This window comes from Rattus norvegicus, chromosome 20, assembly GCF_036323735.1.
Source record: "Rattus norvegicus strain BN/NHsdMcwi chromosome 20, GRCr8, whole genome shotgun sequence".
NCBI lineage: Eukaryota > Metazoa > Chordata > Mammalia > Rodentia > Muridae > Rattus > Rattus norvegicus.
Genome location: NC_086038.1, coordinates 39,444,188 through 39,465,493, shown reverse-complemented (window position 1 = coordinate 39,465,493; position 21,306 = coordinate 39,444,188). Strand labels below are relative to the sequence as shown.

General features: G+C 44.7%; 1 protein-coding gene across 1 annotated transcript in view; it reads left to right on the top strand.

Annotated features, from left to right (window-relative positions):
• Positions 1-3,347: 3,347 nt before the first annotated feature.
• LOC134483947 (double homeobox protein 4-like protein 4) overlaps positions 3,348-21,306 on the top strand; it is a gene marked incomplete at its 5' end in the record, with an annotated part of 76,354 nt that continues 58,395 nt past the window's right edge. The window contains one exon of the mRNA XM_063279686.1: positions 3,348-4,169. Coding sequence (XP_063135756.1) covers positions 3,348-4,169 — 822 coding nt within the window. The remainder of the gene's footprint in view (positions 4,170-21,306) is intronic.

Genomic DNA, 21,306 nt, shown 5'->3' with positions numbered 1-21,306 from the left:
GCACTGGAGAGTTGAGGCACGGCCCAAAGCGGTCAGGCAGAGGCTCCATTCCGCTAGCCTCCCAAGAGCTCGAGGAAGGGTTTGGCTCCAGGTCACAAGGTAGCAGCATGCCCTCGGACAGCAGAAGGCCTCGCACTCGACTCAACTTGCAACAGCGCAGGATCCTAGTACAAGCCTTTGAGAGGAACCCGTTGCCAGGCTTTGCTACCAGGGAGCAGCTGGGCCAAAGGACAGGTTTGAATGAGGACACGATCCACATATGGTTTCAGAACAGAAGAGCGCGGCAAGCCCGCGCTCCAGATCAAGATGTGCCTGCTTCACAAGTGCAGGATGTGGCAACTGGAGGTCACTGTGGCAAGGATGAGGCAGCACCGGACAACCTGTTATTGATGGCTGCTGCAGGAGGTGTGGGCATGGAGAACTCGAGCTCCAGAGACCAGCCCCACTTCCACGAAGAGTCCCAGCATCCCCAAGTGGCACTGCCCGAAGGACAAAGCCAATCACAGACAGCCACTCAAGCATACGAGCCAGGAACTCTGGAACTCCTCCTTGATGAACTGCTAGAAGAAGACCAAGTGGAGGGTGACAGGCCATTCCCTGTGGATCTGGATGGAAATCCTGGTGGCAAGGAGCACGGGGTTGTCCAGGAAACCATCTTGCAACTGGCTGCCACGGACTGTGTTTCCAAGGAATCCTCAAGTTATAGCGACCCAACCAATTTCTCCAGAGAGTCTCAGCTACCACAATGGGCACAGCCTGAAGGACAAGGCCAAGAACAGGCTCTCAATCAGGGATGCAACTGGGGCCCTCTGGAACTCTTCCTGGATCAACTGCTGATGGAAGTTCGAGTGGAGACGCTCTCCCCAGGCCCTGTACATCTGGAAGGTGCAGTTCAGCAAATGGATGCAACACCTGAGCTGCCTCTCTCTCAAGAAGAATATGAGGCTCTGCTGGATATTCTCTGAGTCCCAGCCTGGAAGCTCCTATCCAGAAGACACCCGCAATCAACACTTGAGAATGTAGACAGCCCAAAAAGTATATGCATCAAAACCCCTATTACAGTGGGTGCTTTCGATGGAAGGCATCTTGCTTACTAGAAGGAGGAAATGCACGTGGGTTTTCCATGTGCAGTGCCTACATGAGGACCCTGGGACGAGGAAACGGGCTCTGAGCATGGGATTCTGCTGAAGGGGCAGAGGGCAAGATCACCAGGGACTCCTAAAACATCAAGGAGGCCTAATGAAAAGCCCAATTGACAGAACACACCATTGAACTGGCTCCATCAGACTCCAGGAAATCTCATGGGTCACCAGGTATAGGCTACACATCTCAGGACATTGAACCAGGAAGGAGTTATGAAGACTTCTTCCTTGGGACTAAGAACTGCTGCACTTCTTACCAATGGCTTATGCTTAGCTGTGAGTTGACTAACAAACCACCCATTCTATATGTACTCCTAGCACATTTGTTTAGTTTACTTTTGTTTTGTTTTGTCTTGCTTTGTTCTACTTCCCATTGCATTCAATAAAGGTTTGCATCGTTTGTTTGTTTGCTTGCTTGCTTGTTTGCTTGTGTGTTTGTATGGGTGGTTGAATTGGCTGTTTGGTTTAGGCATGAGCTTTCCAATTCAAAGGGTGGTAAGACTTGGGAAGGCAGTGAGGCGGGATGAGAGGTCTGAAAGGGAAATAACAAGGAAAGCTGATCAGTGTTCAATGCAGACATGGCACTGTTTGCTAAAGCAAACAAGCGGGGAAAATGTCAACTTAAAGAAGAGTGTGTGTAAGGCCACAAAACTGTAAATGAACATCACCCTGGAAATGGAGTGCAACCAAAGTATCGTGAACAATTCATTCCAGGATTGACACTGATTCAATCAGACAAGCCGAATACCTTCCTCCTCCCACAGTGAGGTGTATCCCACACTCTCAGGTATCCGTCTTTTATCCTTGAGTTTCCCAAGCCTAGCACGGCCCTGCATTCCCTAATGTGAGGTCCCTCCGAACCCACCTGAAGACTGCAATTGCCTAGAGGTAGGCAGTTGTCCTTGGGTGCATGCAGCCACATTGCCTCAAGGAGCATAGTGCTTATACAGGTCTTTCAGCACAAATTTTGTGTCTTTTGTTCCACATTCACAAGTCAGCCTTGCTGGCCCTGTTTTTGTGTATGCTCGTGTGTGTGTGTGTGTGTGTGTGTGTGTGTGTGTGTGAGGGTGTGTGTGTATGTGTGTGTTATTTGTATTTGTGTTATTTGTGTGTGTTTGCATGTGCATGTGTGAGTGTCTGTGTGTGTGGTTGTTTTGTGTGTGTTATTTGTATTTGTGTTATCTCTGTGTGTGTATGTGTGTGTTTGTGTGTGCGTGTGTGTGCTTTGTTGTGTGTGTGTGCTATTTCTATTTGTTTTATTTGTGTGTATATGTGTGTCTGTTTGTGTGTGTGTGTGTGTGTGTGTGTGTGTGTGTGTTTGCGCCTGTGTTTCATGGAACGTGTTAATTGTGAGAATTCCTGAAAATCTGGCCCAACTGGTCTGACAGGAAATACATGAATACGCATTCCCGTATCTCTACATGAACTATTGTGGTTTTCGTCCTATTTGCCTGTGTAAAAGACTTTCTTTCTGCATGTGCTATTCTCTTATCTCAGTTCAATATTGTTCTGTTGCTCCCAACTACCACCTAGCCCTACAAGCAGGAAGGAAGTGCCATGACTTGCATGACCCCTGGAAGTGATGTCCTTGGGTCTCAGAACATGTGGTTGGGATCATCAGTTGGGTGTCTTCTCTTTCCAACCTGTGTGGATCCAGATGGGATGAGATCAGCACGGATTCCATTTGGCTAGTGATACCACCTAAGGCACAGTCCACTCTGCCTTCCTCTTCTGAAGCCGGCTTACCACCTCCACGATTTCCTGGATACTCTGCCCAAAGCCAGGAAGGACCTATGTTGCTCCGGCCTTGGACGATCTGTCTGCTGGATGGTTGATTCCTAGGACATTTTTTGTGCTTCCTTGTTCTGTGTCCAGAATGGCATGCAAGGAACTTCGAGACTTTGGGAGAGACTTTGCTGAGTCTGATAGGTTTCTTGAGGTCTTGTTCCGGGTCTCCCGTTCTCAGGTGGGAGGCGTGGCAGGTGTAGAGCTTCCTGGCATGACCTTGATTCAAGGAGGACGACTGTAGCCCACGACTCCTTTCGAGTGGGCGGAGCTCCGGGAGCAGAGAGAGAGGTATTTAAGGGCAGGGGTCCCAGCCCTACGGCTGGCATTTGCTGAAGCTTGTGCTTGCTCTGGAGCGGTCCTGACTATATTCTCCAGCTTGAGGACTCCTGGCATCGAATCCTTAGGAGCATGGAAGCTGGAAGCAATGTGGATAGCAGCTGTGTGCTGCGGGAATCCCGGCGCAGGAAGACGGTTTGGCAGGCCTGGCAAAAGAAGGCCCTGCTATCAGCTTTCTGCAAGAACCAATACCCGAGCTTCTGGGACAGGCAGGAACTGGCCAGGCAAATACAGCTCCCTGCGTCCCGCATCCGAGTGTGGTTTCAGAACCAAAGAAGTCGCACTGGAGTGGCGAGGCACGGCCCAAAGCGGTCCAGCAGAGGCTCCATTCCGCTAGCCTCACAACAACTCGAGGAAGGGTTTGGCTCCAGGTCACAAGGTAGCAGCATGCCCTCGGACAGCAGAAGGCCTCGCACTCGACTCAACTTGCAACAGCGCAGGATCCTAGTACAAGCCTTTGAGAGGAACCCGTTGCCAGGCTTTGCTACCAGGGAGCAGCTGGGGCAAAGGACAGGTTTGAATGAGGACACGATCCACATATGGTTTCAGAACAGAAGAGCGCGGCAAGCCCGCGCTCCAGATCAAGATGTGCCTGCTTCACAAGTGCAGGATGTGGCAACTGGAGGTCTCAGTGGCAAGGATGAGGCAGCACCGGACAACCTGTTATTGATGGCTGCTGCAGGAGGTGTGGGCATGGAGAACTCGAGCTCCAGCGACCAGCCCCACTTCCACGAAGAGTCCCAGCATCCCCAAGTGGCACTGCCCGAAGGACGAGGCCAATCACAGACAGCCACTCAAGCATACGAGCCAGGAACTCTGGAACTACTCCTTGATGAACTGCTGGAAGAAGACCAAGTGGAGTGTGACAGGCCATTCCCTGTGGATCTGGATGGAAATCCTGGTGGCAAGGAGCACGGGGTTGTCCAGGAAACCATCTTGCAACTGGCTGCCACGGACTGTGTTTCCAAGGAATCCTCAAGTTATAGCGACCCAACCAATTTCTCCAGAGAGTCTCAGATACCACAATGGGCACAGCCTGAAGGACAAGGCCAAGAACAGGCTCTCACTCAGGGATGCAACAGGGGCCCTCTGGAACTCTTCCTGGATCAACTGCTGATGGAAGTTCGAGTGGAGACGCTCTCCCCAGGCCCTGTACATCTGGAAGGTGGAGGGCAGCAAATGGATGCAACACCTGAGCTGCCTCTCTCTCAAGAAGAATATGAGGCTCTGCTGGATATTCTCTGAGTCCCAGCCTGGAAGCTCCTATCCAGAAGACACCCGCAATCAACACTTGAGAATGTAGACAGCCCAAAAAGTATATGCATCAAAACCCCTATTACAGTGGGTGCTTTCGATGGAAGGCATCTTGCTTACTAGAAGGAGGAAATGCACGTGGGTTTTCCATGTGCAGTGCCTACATGAGGACCCTGGGACGAGGAAACGGGCTCTGAGCATGGGATTCTGCTGAAGGGGCAGAGGGCAAGATCACCAGGGACTCCTAAAACATCAAGGAGGCCTAATGAAAAGCCCAACTGACAGAACACACCATTGAACTGGCTCCATCAGACTCCAGGAAATCTCATGGGTCACCAGGTATAGGCTACACATCTCAGGACACTGAACCAGGAAGGAGTTATGAAGACTTCTTCCTTGGGACTAAGAACTGCTGCACTTCTTACCAATGCCTTATGCTTAGCTGTGAGTTGACTAACAAACCACCCATTCTATATGTACTCCTAGCACATTTGTTTAGTTTACTTTTGTTTTGTTTTGTCTTGCTTTGTTCTACTTCCCATTGCATTCAATAAAGGTTTGCATTGTTTGTTTGTTTGCTTGCTTGCTTGTTTGCTTGTGTGTTTGTATGGGTGGTTTAATTGGCTGTTTGGTTTAGGCATGAGCTTTCCAATTCAAAGGGTGGTAAGACTTGGGAAGGCAGTGAGGCGGGATGAGAGGTCTGAAAGGGAAATAACAAGGAAAGCTGATCAGTGTTCAATGCAGACATGGCACTGTTTGCTAAAGCAAACCAGCTGGGAAAATGTCAACTTAAAGAAGAGTATGTGTAAGGCCACAAAACTGTAAATGAACATCATCCTGGAAATGGAGTGCAACCAAAGTATCGTGAACAATTCATTCCAGGATTGACACTGATTCAATCAGACAAGCCGAATACCTTCCTCCTCCCACAGTGAGGTGTATCCCACACTCTCAGGTATCCGTCTTTTATCCTTGAGTTTCCCAAGCCTAGCACGGCCCTGCATTCCCTAATGTGAGGTCCCTCCGAAACCACCTGAAGACTGCAATTGCCTAGAGGTAGGCAGTTGTCCTTGGGTGCATGCAGCCACATTGCCTCAAGGAGCATAGGGCTTATACAGGTCTTTCAGCACAGGTTTTGGGTCTTTTGTTCCACATTCACAAGTCAGACTTGCTGGCCCGGTTTTTGTGTATGCTCGTGTGTGTGTGTGTGTGTGTGTGTGTGTGTGTGTGTGTGTGTGAGTGTGTGTGTGTGTATGTGTGTGTTATTTGTATTTGTGTTATTTGTGTGTGGTTGCATGTGCATGTGTGAGTGTCTGTGTGTGTCCTTGTTTTGTGTGTGTGTTATTTGTATTTGTGTTATCTCTGTGTGTGTGTGTGTGTGTGCGTGTGTGTGTGCTTTGTTGTGTGTGTGTGCTATTTCTATTTGTGTTATTTGTGTGTATATGTGTGTCTGTTTGTGTGTGTGTGTGTGTGTGTGTGTGTGTGTTTGCGCCTGTGTTTCATGGAACATGTTAATTGTGAGAATTCCTGAAAATCTGGTCCAACTGGTCTGACAGGTAATACATGAATATGCATCCCCGTATCTCTACATGAACTATTGTGGTTTTCGTCCTATTTGCCTGTGTAAAAGACTTTCTTTCTGCATGTGCTATTCTCTTCTCTCGGTTCAATATTGTTCTGTTGCTCCCAACTACCACCTAGCCCTACAAGCAGGAAGGAAGTGCCATGACTTGCATGACCCCTGGAAGTGATGTCCTTGGGTCTCAGATCATGTGGTTGGGATCCTCAGTTGAGTGTCTTCTCTTTCCAACCTGTGTGGATCCAGATGGGATGAGATCAGCACGGATTCAACTTGGCTAGTGATACCACCTAAGGCACAGTCCACTCTGCCTTCCTCTTCTGAAGCCGGCTTACCACCTCCACGATTTCCTGGATACTCTGCCCAAAGCCAGGAAGGACCTATGGTGCCTCGGCCTTGGACGATCTGTCTGCTGGATGGTTGATTCCTAGGACATTTTTTGTGCTTCCTTGTTCTTTGTCCAGAATGGCATGCAAGGGACTTCGAGACTTGGGAGAGACTTTGCTGAGTCTGATAGGTTTCTTGAGGTCTTGTTCCGGGTCTCCCGTTCTTAGGTGGGAGGCGTGGCAGGTGTAGAGCTTCCTGGCATGAACTTGATTCAAGGAGGACGACTGTAGCCCACGGCTCCTTTCGAGTGGGCGGAGCTCCGTGAGCAGAGAGAGAGGTATTTAAGGGCAGGGGTCCCAGCAGTACGGCTGGCATTTGCTGACGCTTGCGCTTGCTCTGGAGCGGTCCTGACTATATTCTCCAGCTTGAGGACTCCTGGCATCGAATCCTTAGGAGCATGGAAGCTGGAAGCAATGTGGATAGCAGCTGTGTGCTGCGGGAATCCCGGCGCAGGAAGACGGTTTGGCAGGCCTGGCAAAAGAAGGCCCTGCTATCAGCTTTCAGCAAGAACCAATACCCGAGCTTCTGGGACAGGCAGGAACTGGCCAGGCAAATACAGCTCCCTGCGTCCCGCATCCGAGTGTGGTTTCAGAACCAAAGAAGTCGCACTGGAGAGGTGAGGCACGGCCCAAAGCGGTCCAGCAGAGGCTCCATTCCGCTAGCCTCCCAAGAGCTCGAGGAAGGGTTTGGCTCCAGGTCACAAGGTAGCTGCATGCCCTCGGACAGCAGAAGGCCTCGCACTCGACTCAACTTGCAACAGCGCAGGATCCTAGTACAAGCCTTTGAGAGGAACCCGTTGCCAGGCTTTGCTACCAGGGAGCAGCTGGGCCAAAGGACAGGTTTGAATGAGGACATGTTCGATATATGGTTTCAGAACAGAAGAGCGCGGCAAGCCCGCGCTCCAGATCAAGATGTGCCTGCTTCACAAGTGCAGGATGTGGCAACTGGAGGTCACAGTGGCAAGGATGAGGCAGCACCGGACAACCTGTTATTGATGGCTGCTGCAGGAGGTGTGGGCATGGAGAACTCGAGCTCCAGCGACCAGCCCCACTTCCACGAAGAGTCCCAGCATCCCCAAGTGGCACTGCCCGAAGGACGAGGCCAATCACAGACAGCCACTCAAGCATACGAGCCAGGAACTCTGGAACTCCAGTGTGTGTGTGCTTTGTTGTGTGTGTGCTATTTCTAATTGTGTTATTTGTATGTGTCTGTGTGTATGTTTGCGTGTGTGTGTGTGTGTGTGTGTGTGTGTGTGTGTTTGCGCCTTTGTTTGCATTTAACATGTTAATGGTGAGAATTCCTGAAAATCTGGCCCAACTGTTCTGACAGGAAATGCATGAATACGCATTCCCGAATCTCTACCTGAACTATTGTGGTTTTTGGCCTATTTGCCTGTGTAAAAGACTTTCTTTCTGCATGTGCTATTCTCTTCTCTCGGTTTAATAGAGTTCTGTTGCTCCCAACTACCACCTAGCCCTATAAGAAGGAAAGAAGTGCCATCACTTGCATGACCCCTGGAAGTGATATCCTTGGTTCTCAGGACAAGTGGTTGGGATCCTCAGTTGGGGGGTCTTCTCTTTCCAACCTGTGTGGATCCAGATGGGATGAGATCAGCACGGATTCAACTTGGCTAGTGATACCACCTAAGGCACAGTCCACTCTGCCTTCCTCTTCTGAAGCCTGCTTACCACCTCCACGATTTCCTGGATACTCTGCCCAAAGCCAGGAAGGACCTATGGTGCTCCCTCCTTGGACGATCTGTCTGCTGGATTCTTGATTCCTAGGACATTTTTTGTGCTTCCTTGTTCTGTGTCCAGAATGGCATGCAAGGGACTGCGAGACTTTGGGAGAGACTTTGCTGAGTCTGATAGGTTTCTTGAGGTCTTGTTCCGGGTCTCCTGTTCTCAGGTGGGAGGTGTGGCAGGTGTAAAGCGTCGTGGCATGACCTTGATTCAAGGGTCTGGAGTCGACTGTAGCCCATGGCTCCTTTCGAGTGGGCGGAGCTCCGGGAGCAGAGGCAAAGTTATTTAAGGGCAGGGGTCCCAGCCCTACGGCTGCCATTTGCTGAAGCTTGTGCTTGCTCTGGAGCGGTCCTGACTATATTCTCCAGCTTGAGGACTCCTGGCATCGAATCCTTAGGAGCATGGAAGCTGGAAGCAATGGGGATAGCAGGCTTTGCTACCAGGGAGCAGCTGTGTGAGAGGATAGGTTTGCCTGAGGACACGATCCACATATGGTTTCAGAACAGAAGAGCGCGGCAAGCCCGAGCTCTAGATCAAGATCTGCCTGCTTCAGCAGTGCAGGATATGGCATTGGAGGTCTCAGTAGCAGGGATCATGAGGCAGCCCAGGATATCTTGTTTCCACTTGCTGCTGTAGGTTGTATGGTCATGGAGTACTCGAGCTCTAGTGAACTGCCCACCTCCTGCAGAGAATCCCACCATTCCCAATGGCACAGCCAGAAGAACCATGCCAAGCAGAGACATATACTCAAGCAACCCGCTCAGTCCCTCCAGAGCTCCTCCTTTATGAACTGCTGGAAGTAGGTCAAGTGGAGGATCATGAGCCACTCTCTCTTAATCTGGATGGAAGTTCTGGTGGCAAGTAGCACGAGGGTGTCAGGAAATCTTTTGCAACCTGTGCCCAGGATTGTGTTTCCATGGAAAACTCGAGTTCTCGCGACCCATCCACTTTCTGCAGATAGTCTCAGCACAGTCAAAAAGACCAGGCTAAACACAGCCTCTCACTCAAGCATGCAACAGTGGCCCTCCTCACCCCTCCCTGTTCAGCTGCTGACTGAAGTCCAAGTTGAGAAGTATGCCCCAGTCCTTTGGATCTGGAAATACAAGGTAGCAAATGGACACAATACCCAAGCTGCATCTCACTCTAGATAAGAGTAATGGATGATTTATCTAGTACATCTTACTCTTAGTCATATATGTATTTGAGGGATATGTCTTTAGGTTTGGAGTTGTGAGTACTGGTTTGGTATCGCCTCCATATAGGTAAAACACACACCTGCAAACAGCACTACCTATCACATATAGCAATATAGTCCTTCCCTTAATGGCAAATTCATTTACACTTAAATGGCGAAGTCTGCCCCCTCTCTGCTACACACAAATCATGGTTGTGCTTTTCTTTAAGGGTAATATCCATTTAAAAATGACTAATATGTTCTTTATTTATCTGTGTCCATTCTTTTGCTGGCAAATTTGTTGTTGTTGTTTTTCACAGTTGACTTATGCTTCTTTCTATAAATTTGGCACATTTTCTTTATCCATCTTTCCACTGAGGGGAAATGTAGGCTCTTTCCAATTTCTGGCTATTATTTATAAAGCTTGTATGAGCTTTAGCCTTCTGGACAGGAACTATCTTGTCTAAAGTAGACTTCTAATTAAATGTTTGAAAGGTAGTGTATTGTTGTGAGTGCTGCTTATTCTTGCATACTAATAGGCTCTTGTTGATGAAGCATCAGACTTTAGAAACACCGCAAATGGATTGGAAGACATTGCTAAAAGAGTCATTTAAATAACTTCAATTTTTTCAGGATGGATTTTAAAATGTATGTATTAAAGTTTTTATGTCAGTATTCAACTGCAGATATTCACAGTCAAATCTGTCAGAATCTTATATCTTTCCTAAGGGAAGAAAGGTACAGTGGGGGAAGATATTCCTTCATTCTCACAGGGGAAACATAAGCCTGAATGTGTTCATACATAGATGCATCTTCATGATATTAGAGAGAAATTGGCTACCTAGACCTGTATGAGTACTTGGTTTTAGGAGGTACATTAGCATGACCTGACCCATTGCAGTGTATCTGCAGCTTTATCTCTAAGGCACAGAACAACTAGAAAAAACTGACACCTATTTACGTCTGGGCCTACATGTCCCAACTAGTGGTTTCCAATATGTTCTTTTATCTAGCATGGAATACTGGACCTAGAAGGTCCAGTCTAAGTGTGTCCCCCACATTCCATTACATGTGAAGTTCTACAGATGTGAGATGCATTTGTTCAGCAAGGAACAATGTAATATATCCACATTGGTGCCAGAGATGACAAATGGAGCTTATACTGAACACTATGTGTTAGCAGTGGTTTGTTGTGATGGAGGGCCTATGACTTAGTGAATGTAGTATTGCAGGTGCTGGATGAATATGGCTGTGAGAAACCTAGCATTTTATGTGGGTATTTTCAAATACATATGAATTTCTAGTTATCAGGCTTTGACAGCTCATATTCCATAGAAACACAGCTAAATTCACACAGACTACAGTCTATTCAACTGCTTTCCAAGCTTGGATATACTTCTTGATATCAGGATATAAACAACACTAAATTAATTCACTGATGTAATCTAAAATGCCCTGCTATCTACAATACACCAGACTTCACATTCACTGCAGGTTAAGGCAAATCAGCATGTTATACACACACACACACACACACACACACACACACACACACACACACACACACATTGCTCTGTATAACATTGACATCATCACCACTGTTCCACATAAACTGCTATTGTTATGTGTCATGTGGTCCTGGAACCAGACATCCTCCTATAGTTGTCACACAACACACACTGCTGTGTTCATAAGACACTACAGAATATCTCTTTGATAATCCTGCATAGAATTATCTCAGTATCAGGATCTTCCCCCACTATAGGTTTTATTAGACCCCTCCAATCTTGTTGCAAAATACCCTTGTGCACTACTATTTATCTAGCACCCTAAACACTCCATCCCCTTCTTTATGCCTGGAACATACTGCTTGATTTCAAGTCCTGTTGTACACCTACCTGAGACCCTATCCACTGCTGTATGTTATATATTTCTAGACCCTCTAGTCTTCAGCTGTATATTGTGCATGGTATGAGGCCTCACTCTTTCACCTGTATTGTTGCCCCAAAGTGCTTCAAATTTGCAGCCATGATTTATACCCAGCCTTGTGTACTAATGTATTGCACAGCAGAATGGTGGGATGCTGGTAAGATTTGAGGTCTATCATTGCATGTAACGTTGGAATCTCGACCAAAATGACAATATAGGACTGATAACTCCTAGATTCTACATGGAAGTGGCAGGGGTGTCTAGAAGAGTCTGAAAAACATTACTACACACATGTTCCATGATTACCTATCTCAAGTTAGATGGTTTCACTTTTCTGGTTGTATCCTCTTGTGGGTTCTGAACATATTGAAATAAATAAATTCTATTTCCTCCCCTAGCTTCAACAGGAGTCTCAAATCCATCTTCTTCACATACGATCTATAAATAACTGAATGAAAGAGAAGGAGGGACTCCTGAGCCTGCAGAGCGGAAGAGATCACCAACACTGCTCACCCCTGCCCACATCCCTGGCCCAAGAGGAAACTGTATAAGGCCTCTGGGCTCCCGTGGGGGAGGGCCCAGGAGCGGCAGCACCGCTGCCTGAGACACCGCCGGAACCTGAAGGAAAGAGACTGGATAAACAGTTCTCTGCACCCAAATCCCGTGTGAGGGAGAGCGAAACCTTCAGAGAGGCAGACAAGCCTGGGAAACCAGAAGAGACTGTTCTCTGCACACACATCTCCGACGCCAGAGGAAAAAGCCAAAGACCATCTGGAACCTTGGTGCACTGAAGCTCCTGGAAGGGGCGGCACAGGTCTTCCTGGTTGCTGCCGCTGCAGAGAGCCCGTGGACAGCACCCCACGAGAGAACTTGAGCCTCGGGACCACAGGTAAGACCAAATTTTCTGATGCAAGAAAGCTGCCTGGTGAACTCAAGACACAGGCCCACAGGAACAGCTGAAGACCTGTACAGAGGAAAAACTACACGCCCGAAAGCAGAACACTCTGTCCCCATAACTGGCTGAAAGAAAACAGGAAAACAGGTCTACAGCACTCCTGACACACAGGCTTATAGGACAGTCTAGCCACTGTCAGAAATAGCACAACAAAGTAACACTAGAGATAATCTGATGGCAAGAGGCAAGTGCAGGAACCCAAGCAACAGAAACCAAGACTACATGGCATCATCGGAGCCCAATTCCCCCACCAAAATAAACATGGAATATCCAAACACACCAGAAAAGCAAGATCTAGTTTCAAAATCATATTTGATCATGATGCTGGAGGACTTCAAGAAAGATGTGAAGAACTCCCTTAGAGGAACACAGGAAAACATTAATAAACAAGTAGAAGCCCATAGAGAGGAGACACAAAAATCCCTGAAAGAATTCCAGGAAAACATAAATAAACAAGTAGAAGCCCAAAGAGAGGAGACACAAAAATCCCTGAAAGAATTCCAGGAAAACACAATCAAACAGTTGAAGGAATGAAAAATGGAAATAGAAGCAATCAAGAAAGAACACATGGAAACAACCCTGGATATAGAAAACCAAAAGAAGAGACAAGGAGCTGTAGATACAAGCTTCACCAACAGAATACAAGAGATGGAAGAGAGAATCTCAGGAGCAGAAGATTCCATAGACATCATTGACTCAACTGTCAAAGATAATGTAAAGCAGAAAAAGGTACTGGTCCAAAACATACAGGAAATCCAGGACTCAATGAGAAGATCAAACATAAGGATAATAGGTATAGAAGAGAGTGAAGACTCCCAGCTCAAAGGACCAGTAAATATCTTCAACAAAATCATAGAAGAAAACTTCCCTAACCTAAAAAAAAGAGATACCCATAGGCATACAAGAAGCCTACAGAACTCCAAATAGATTGGACCAGAAAAGAAACAGCTCCCGTCACATAATTGTCAAAACACCAAACGCACAAAATAAAGAAAGAATATTAAAAGCAGTAAGGGAAAAAGGTCAAGTAACATATAAAGGCAGACCTATCAGAATCACACCAGACTTCTCGCCAGAAACTATGAAGGCCAGAAGATCCTGGAGTGATGTCATACAGACCCTAAGAAAACACAAATGCCAGCCCAGGTTACTGTATCCTGCAAAACTCTCAACTAACATAGATGGAGAAATGAAGATATTCCATGACAAAACCAAATTTACACAATATCTTTCTACAAATCCAGCACTACAAAGGATAATAAAGGGTAAAGCCCAACATAAGGAGGCAAGCTATACCCTAGAAGAAGCAAGAAACTAATCATCTTGGCAACAAAACAAAGAGAAGAAAAGCACACAAACATAACCTCATATCCAAATATGAATATAACAGGAAGCAATAATCACTATTCCTTAATATCTCTCAACATCAATGGCCTCAACTCCCCAATAAAAAGACATAGATTAACTAACTGGATACGCAACGAGGACCCTGCATTCTGCTGCCTACAGGAAACACACCTCAGAGACAAAGACAGACACTACCTCAGAGTGAAAGGCTGGAAAAGAAATTTCCAAGCAAATGGTCAGAAGAAGCAAGCTGGAGTAGCCATTCTAATAACAAATAAAATCAATTTTCAATTAAAAGTCATCAAAAGGGGCACTCCTGAGGCTGCAGAGCGGAGGAGACCACCAACACTGCCCACCCCTGCCCACATCCCTGGACCAAGAGGAAACTGTATAAGGCCTCTGGGTTCCCGTAGGGGAGGGCACGGGAGCGGCAGGAACCCTGCGCCTGAGACACCGCCGGAACCTGAAGGAAACAGACTGGATAAACAGTTCTCTACACCCAAATCCCGTGGGAGGGAGAGCTGAATCTTCAGAGAGGCGGACACGCCTGGGAAACCAGAAGAGACTGCACTCTGTGCACATCCAGGTGCCAGAGGAAAACACCAAACGTCATCTGGAAGCCTGGTGCACCGAGGCTCCCGGAAAGAGCAGCACAGATCTACCCGGTTGCTGCCGCCGCGGGGAGGACTTAGGCAGTACCCCACGAGCAAACTTGAGCCCTGGAACCACAGGTAGGACCAAATTTTCCCCTGCAAGAAACCTGTTTGGTGAACTCAAGACACAGGCCCACAGGAACAGCTGAAGACCTGTACAGAGGAAAAACTACACGCCCGAAAGCAGAACACTCTGTCCCCATAACTGGCTGAAAGAAAACAGGAAAACAGGACTACAGCACTCCTGACACACAGGCTTATAGGACAGTCTAGCCACTGTCAGAAATAGCAGAACAAAGTAACACTAGTGATAATCTGATGGCGAGAGGCAAGCGCAGGAACCCAAGCAACAGAAACCAAGACTACATGGCATCATCGGAGTCCAATTCTCCCACCAAAGCAAACACGGAATATCCAAACACACCAGAAAAGCAAGACCTAGTTTCAAAATCATATTTGATCATGATGCTGGAGGACTTCAAGAAAGACATAAAGAACTCCCTTAGAGAACAAGTAGAAGCCTACAGAGAGGAATCGCAAAAATCCCTGAAAGAATTCCAGGAAAACACAATCAAACAGTTGAAGGAATGAAAAATGGAAATAGAAGCAATCAAGAAAGAACACATGGAAACAACCCTGGACACAGAAAATCAAAAGAAAAGACAAGGAGCTGTAGATACAAGCTTCACCAACAGAATACAAGAGATGGAAGAGAGAATCTCGGGAGCAGAAGATTCCATAGACATCATTGACTCAACTGTCAAAGATAATGTAAAGCAGAAAAAGGTACTGGTCCAAAACATACAGGAAATCCAGGACTCAATGAGAAGATCAAACATAAGGATAATAGGTATAGAAGAGAGTGAAGACTCCCAGCTCAAAGGACCAGTAAATATCTTCAACAAAATCATAGAAGAAAACTTCCCTAACCTAAAAAAAGAGATACCCATAGGCATACAAGAAGCCTACAGAACTCCAAATAGATTGGACCAGAAAAGAAACAGCTCCCGTCACATAATAGTCAAAACACCAAACGCACAAAATAAAGAAAGAATATTAAAAGCAGTAAGGGAAAAAGGTCAAGTAACATATAAAGGCAGACCTATCAGAATCACACCAGACTTTTCGCCAGAAACTATGAAGGCCAGAAGATCTTGGACAGATGTCATACAGACCCTAAGAGAACACAAATGCCAGCCCAGGTTACTGTATCCTGCAAAACTCTCAATTAACATAGATGGAGAAACGAAGATATTCCATGACAAAACCAAATTTACACAATATCTTTCTACAAATCCAGCACTACAAAGGATAATAAAGGGTAAAGCCCAACATAAGGAGGCAAGCTATACCCTAGAAGAAGCAAGAAACTAATCATCTTGGCAACAAAACAAAGAGATGAAAAGCACACAAACATAACCTCACATCCAAATATGAATATAACAGGAAGCAATAATCACTATTCCTTAATATCTCTCAACATCAATGGCCTCAACTCCCCAATAAAAAGACATAGATTAACAAACTGGATACGCAATGAGGACCCTGCATTCTGCTGCCTACAGGAAACACACCTCAGAGACAAAGACAGACACTACCTCAGAGTGAAAGGCTGGAAAAGAACTTTCCAAGCAAATGGTCTAAAGAAGCAAGCTGGAGTAGCCATTCTAATATCAAATAAAATCAATTTTCAATTAAAAGTCATCAAAAAAGATAAAGAAGGACACTTCATATTCATCAAAGGAAAAATCCACCAAGATGAACTCTCAATCCTCATCTTCGGTTGGTTTATATACAAGTGTGCAATTTCTAGCCTTGAAAGTAAAATGATGCTCTCTGGTTCTGGATAGAGGAGCCTTATTTTTTATTATGGCAGCTTGCTATTTTTGTAACATGGTGATTTGGTTGAACACAATAAAGTACAGTAGTAACTGATATCCCCTTCTTCCTGGATGAGTGAGGAGATGATTAAATGTTGATGTCAGCATCCTTGAGCATATTCAGATGAGCTTCTGCTTCTGTTGAAAAGGATGCTGTGTTTGATTGTGGTCCAAAGCTTTGAAAAAAAAAGTCATCAAAAAAAAAATAAGGAAGGACACTTCATATTCATCAAAGGAAAAATCCACCAAGATGAACTCTCAATCCTAAATATCTATGCCCCAAATACAAGGGCAACTACATACGTAAAAGAAACCTTACTAAAGCTCAAAACACACATTGCACCTCACACAATAATAGTGGGAGATTTCAACACCCCACTCTCATCAATGGACAGATCATGGAAACAGAAATTAAACAGAGACGTAGACAGACTAAGAGAAGTCATGTGCCAAATGGACTTAACGGATATTTATAGAACATTCTATCCTAAAGCAAAAGAATATACCTTCTTCTCAGCTCCTCATGGTACTTTCTCCAAAATTGACCATATAATTGGTCAAAAAACGGGCCTCAACAGGTACAGAAAGATAGAAATAATCCCATGCATGCTATCAGACCACCACGGCCTAAAACTGGTCTTCAATAACAATAAGGGAAGAATGCCCACATATACGTGGAAATTGAACAATGCTCTACTCAATGATAACCTAGTCAAGGAAGAAATAAAGAAAGAAATTAAAAACTTTTTAGAATTTAATGAAAATGAAGGTACAACATACCCAAACTTATGGGACACAATGAAAGCTGTGCTAAGAGGAAAACTCATAGCGCTGTGTGCCTGCAAAAAGAAACAGGAAAGAGCATATGTCAGCTGCTTGACAGCACACCTAAAAGCTCTAGAGCAAAAAGAAGCAAATACACCCAGGAGGAGTAGAAGGCAGGAAATAATCAAACTCAGAGCTGAAATCAACCAAGTAGAAACAAAAAGGACCATAGAAAGAATCAACAGAACCAAAAGTTGGTTCTTTGAGAAAATCAACAAGATAGATAAACCCTTAGCCAGACTAACGAGAGGACCCAGAGAGTGTGTCCAAATTAACAAAATCAGAAATGAAAAGAAAGACATAACTACAGATTCAGAGGAAATTCAAAAAATCATCAGATCATATTATAAAAGCCTATATTCAACAAAACTTGAAAATCTACAGGAAATGGACAATTTCCTAGACAGATACCAGGTACCGAAGTTAAATCAGGAACTGATAAACCAGTTAAACAACCCCATAACTCCTAAGGAAATAGAAGCAGTCATTAAAGGTCTCCCAACCAAAAAGAGCCCAGGTCCAGACGGGTTTAGTGCAGAATTCTATCAAACCTTCATAGAAGACCTCATACCAATATTATCCAAACTATTCCACAAAATTGAAACAGATGGATCACTCCCGAATTCCTTCTATGAAGCCACAATTACTCTTATACCTAAACCACACAAACACCCAACAAAGAAAGAGAACTTCAGGCCAATTTCCCTTATGAATATCGACGCAAAAATACTCAATAAAATTCTGGCAAACCGAATCCAAGAGCACATCAAAACAATCATCCACCATGATCAAGTAGGCTTCATCCCAGGCATGCAGGGATGGTTTAATATACGGAAAACCATCAACGTGATCCATTATATAAACAAACTGAAAGAACAAAACCACATGATCATTTCATTAGATGCTGAGAAAACATTTGCCAAAATTCAACACCCCTTCATGATAAAAGTCCTGGAAAGAACAGGAATTCAAGGCCCATACCTAAACATAGTAAAAGCCATATACAGCAAACCAGTTGCTAACATTAAACTAAATGGAGAGAAACTTGAAGCAATCCCACTAAAATCAGGGACTAGACAAGGCTGCCCACTCTCTCCCTACTTATTCAATATAGTTCTTGAAGTTCTAGCCAGAGCAATCAGACAACAAAAGGAGGTCAAGGGGATACAGATCAGAAAAGAAGAAGTCAAAATATCACTATTTGCAGATGATAAGATAGTTTATTTAAGTGATCCCAAAAGTTCCACAAGAGAACTACAAAAGCTGATAAACAACTTCAGCAAAGTGCCTGGGTATAAAATTAACTCAAATAAATCAGTAGCCTTCCTCTACACAAAAGAGAAACAAGCCGAGAAAGAAATTAGGGAAATGACACCCTTCATAATAGACCCAAATAATATAAAGTACCTCGGTGTGACTTTAACCAAGCAAGTAAAAGATCTGTATAATAAGAACTTCAAGACACTGAAGAAAGAAATTGAAGAAGACCTCAGAAGATGGAAAGATCTCCTATGCTCATGGATTGGCAGGATTAATATAGTAAAAATGGCCATTTTACCAAAAGCGATCTACAGATTCAATGCAATCCCCATCAAAATACCAATCCAATTCTTCAAAGAGTTAGACAGAACAATTTGCAAATTCATCTGGAATAACAAAAAACCCAGGAGAGCTAAAACTATCCTCAACAATAAAAGGACATCAGGGGGAATCACTATCCCTGAACTCAAGCAGTATTACAGAGCAATAGTGATAAAAACTGCATGGTATTGGTACAGAGACAGACAGATAGACCAATGGAATAGAATTGAAGACCCAGAAATGAACCCACACACCTATGGTCACTTGATTTTTGACAAAGGAGCCAAAACCATCCAATGGAAAAAAGATAGCATTTTCAGCAAATGGTGCTGGTTCAACTGGAGGTCAACATGTAGAAGAATGCAGATCGATCCATGCTTATCACCCTGTACAAAGCTTAAGTCCAAGTGGATCAAGGACCTCCACATCAAACCAGACACACTCAAACTAATAGAAGAAAAACTAGGGAAGCATCTGGAACACATGGGCACTGGAAAAAATTTCCTGAAAAAAACACCAATGGCTTATGCTCTAAGATCAAGAATCGACAAATGGGATCTCATAAAACTGCAAAGCTTCTGTAAGGCAAAGGACACTGGGGTTAGGACAAAACGAAAACCAACAGATTGGGAAAAGATCTTTATCAATCCTACAACAGATAGAGGCCTTATATCCAAAATATACAAAGAACTCAAGAAGTTAGACCGCAGGGAGACAAATAACCCTATTAAAAATGGGGTTCAGGGCTAAACAAACAGTTCACAGCTGAGGAATGCCGAATGGCTGAGAAACACCTAAAGAAATGTTGAACATCTTTAGTCATAAGGGAAATGCAAATCAAAACAACCCTGAGATTTAACCTCACACCAGTGAGAATGGCTAAGATCAAAAAACTCAGGTGACAGCAGATGCTGGCGAGGATTTGGAGAAAGAGGAACACTCCTCCATTGTTGGTGGGATTGCAGACTGGTACAACCATTCTGGAAATCAGTCTGGAGGTTCCTCAGAAAATTTGACATGAACTGCCTGAGGATCCAGCTATACCTCTCTTCGGCATATACCCAAAAGATGCCCCAACATATAAAAAAGACACGTGCTCCACTATGTTCATCGCAGCCTTATTTATAATAGCCAGAAGCTGGAAAGAACCCAGATGCCCTTCAACAGAGGAATGGATACAGAAAATGTGGTACATCTACACAATGGAATATTACTCAGCTATCAAAAACAACGGCTTTATGAAATTCGTAGGCAAATGGTTGGAACTAGAAATATCATCCTGAGTGAGCTAACCCAATCACAGAAAGACATACATGGTATGCACTCACTGATAAGTGGCTATTAGCCCAAATGCTTGAATTACCCTAGATGCCTAGAACAAATGAAACTCAAGACAGATAATCAAAATGTGAATGCTTCACTCCTTCTCTAAAAGGGGAACAAGAATACCCTTGGCAGGGAAGTGAGAGGCAAAGATTAAAACAGAGACTGAAGGAACACCCATTCAGAGCCTGCCCCACATGTGGCCCATACATATACAGCCACCAATTAGACAATATGGATGAAGCAAAGAAGTGCAGACCGACAGGAGCCGGATGTAGATCGCTCCTGAGAGACACAGCCAGAATACAGCAAATACAGAGGCGAATGCCAGCAGCAAACCACTGAACTGAGAATAGGACCCCCGTTGAAGGAATCAGAGAAAGAACTGGAAGAGGTTGAAGGGGCTCGAGACCCCATATGTACAACAATGCCAAGCAACCAGAGCTTCCAGGGACTAAGCCACTACCTAAAGACTATACATGGACTGACCCTGGACTCTGACCTCATAGGTAGCAATGAATATCCTAGTATGAGCACCAGTGGAAGGGGAAGCTCTGGGTCCTGCTAAGATTGAACCCCCAGTGAACTAGACTGTTGGGGGGAGGGTGGCAATGGGGGGAGGGTTGGGAGGGGAACACCCATAAGAAGGGGAGGGGGAGGGGGATGTTTGCCCGGAAACCAAAGAATTATTATTAAGTATTAAATAAATTTAAAAAAAAGAATACAAAGCTTATACCCAGTCCTTCTAATAGCTGCTATTAAAAACTATTTGGAATAATTAAATAAAGCTAATGTTCAGATAATAAACTCATGATCATATTAGAATCTGAATTAATTACAATAAAATGTTTTCAAGATTATTCATATAGTAAATAGCTAAGAATAATCAATATTTAACAATTTAGTTATACTATATATCTACGGACAGTCTTCAAAAACATCAGAGAGCCACAAAATATGACTTTTAAAAACATTTTATTATTAACATATCTGTTGATTAGGAGATATGTCTCCTCCTGCCAGTACCCCCATCCCACTTCAAAGAAGATATTGAGTAACATTACCTCCAGGTGGAGTTGTTTAAATTGTGGAAGCAAGCCACTGGGTAAGAAATACCCTAATTTCATCTTTGGACAAAATACTGTTTTAGAAAAAAACTAAAGGATACATGCTAAGCTCTGCCAATACAGGGTCATCTAGTCCTTCAGAATTCCTGCTTCTCTTAAGGTATGTCAGATCATTATGGGCCAGGGGTTGAAGACAGATGCTTCAACGGTATCAGGAATATTGGGAACTCTCCAGGAAGTCAGCTATCTCTACAAACTGTACAAGTTTTGCAAGCTTTGTTTTTGTACTCCCTACATTTTCAAGCAATATTTAATTCTCTCAGATCTTTGATGGGGTTTAAGAC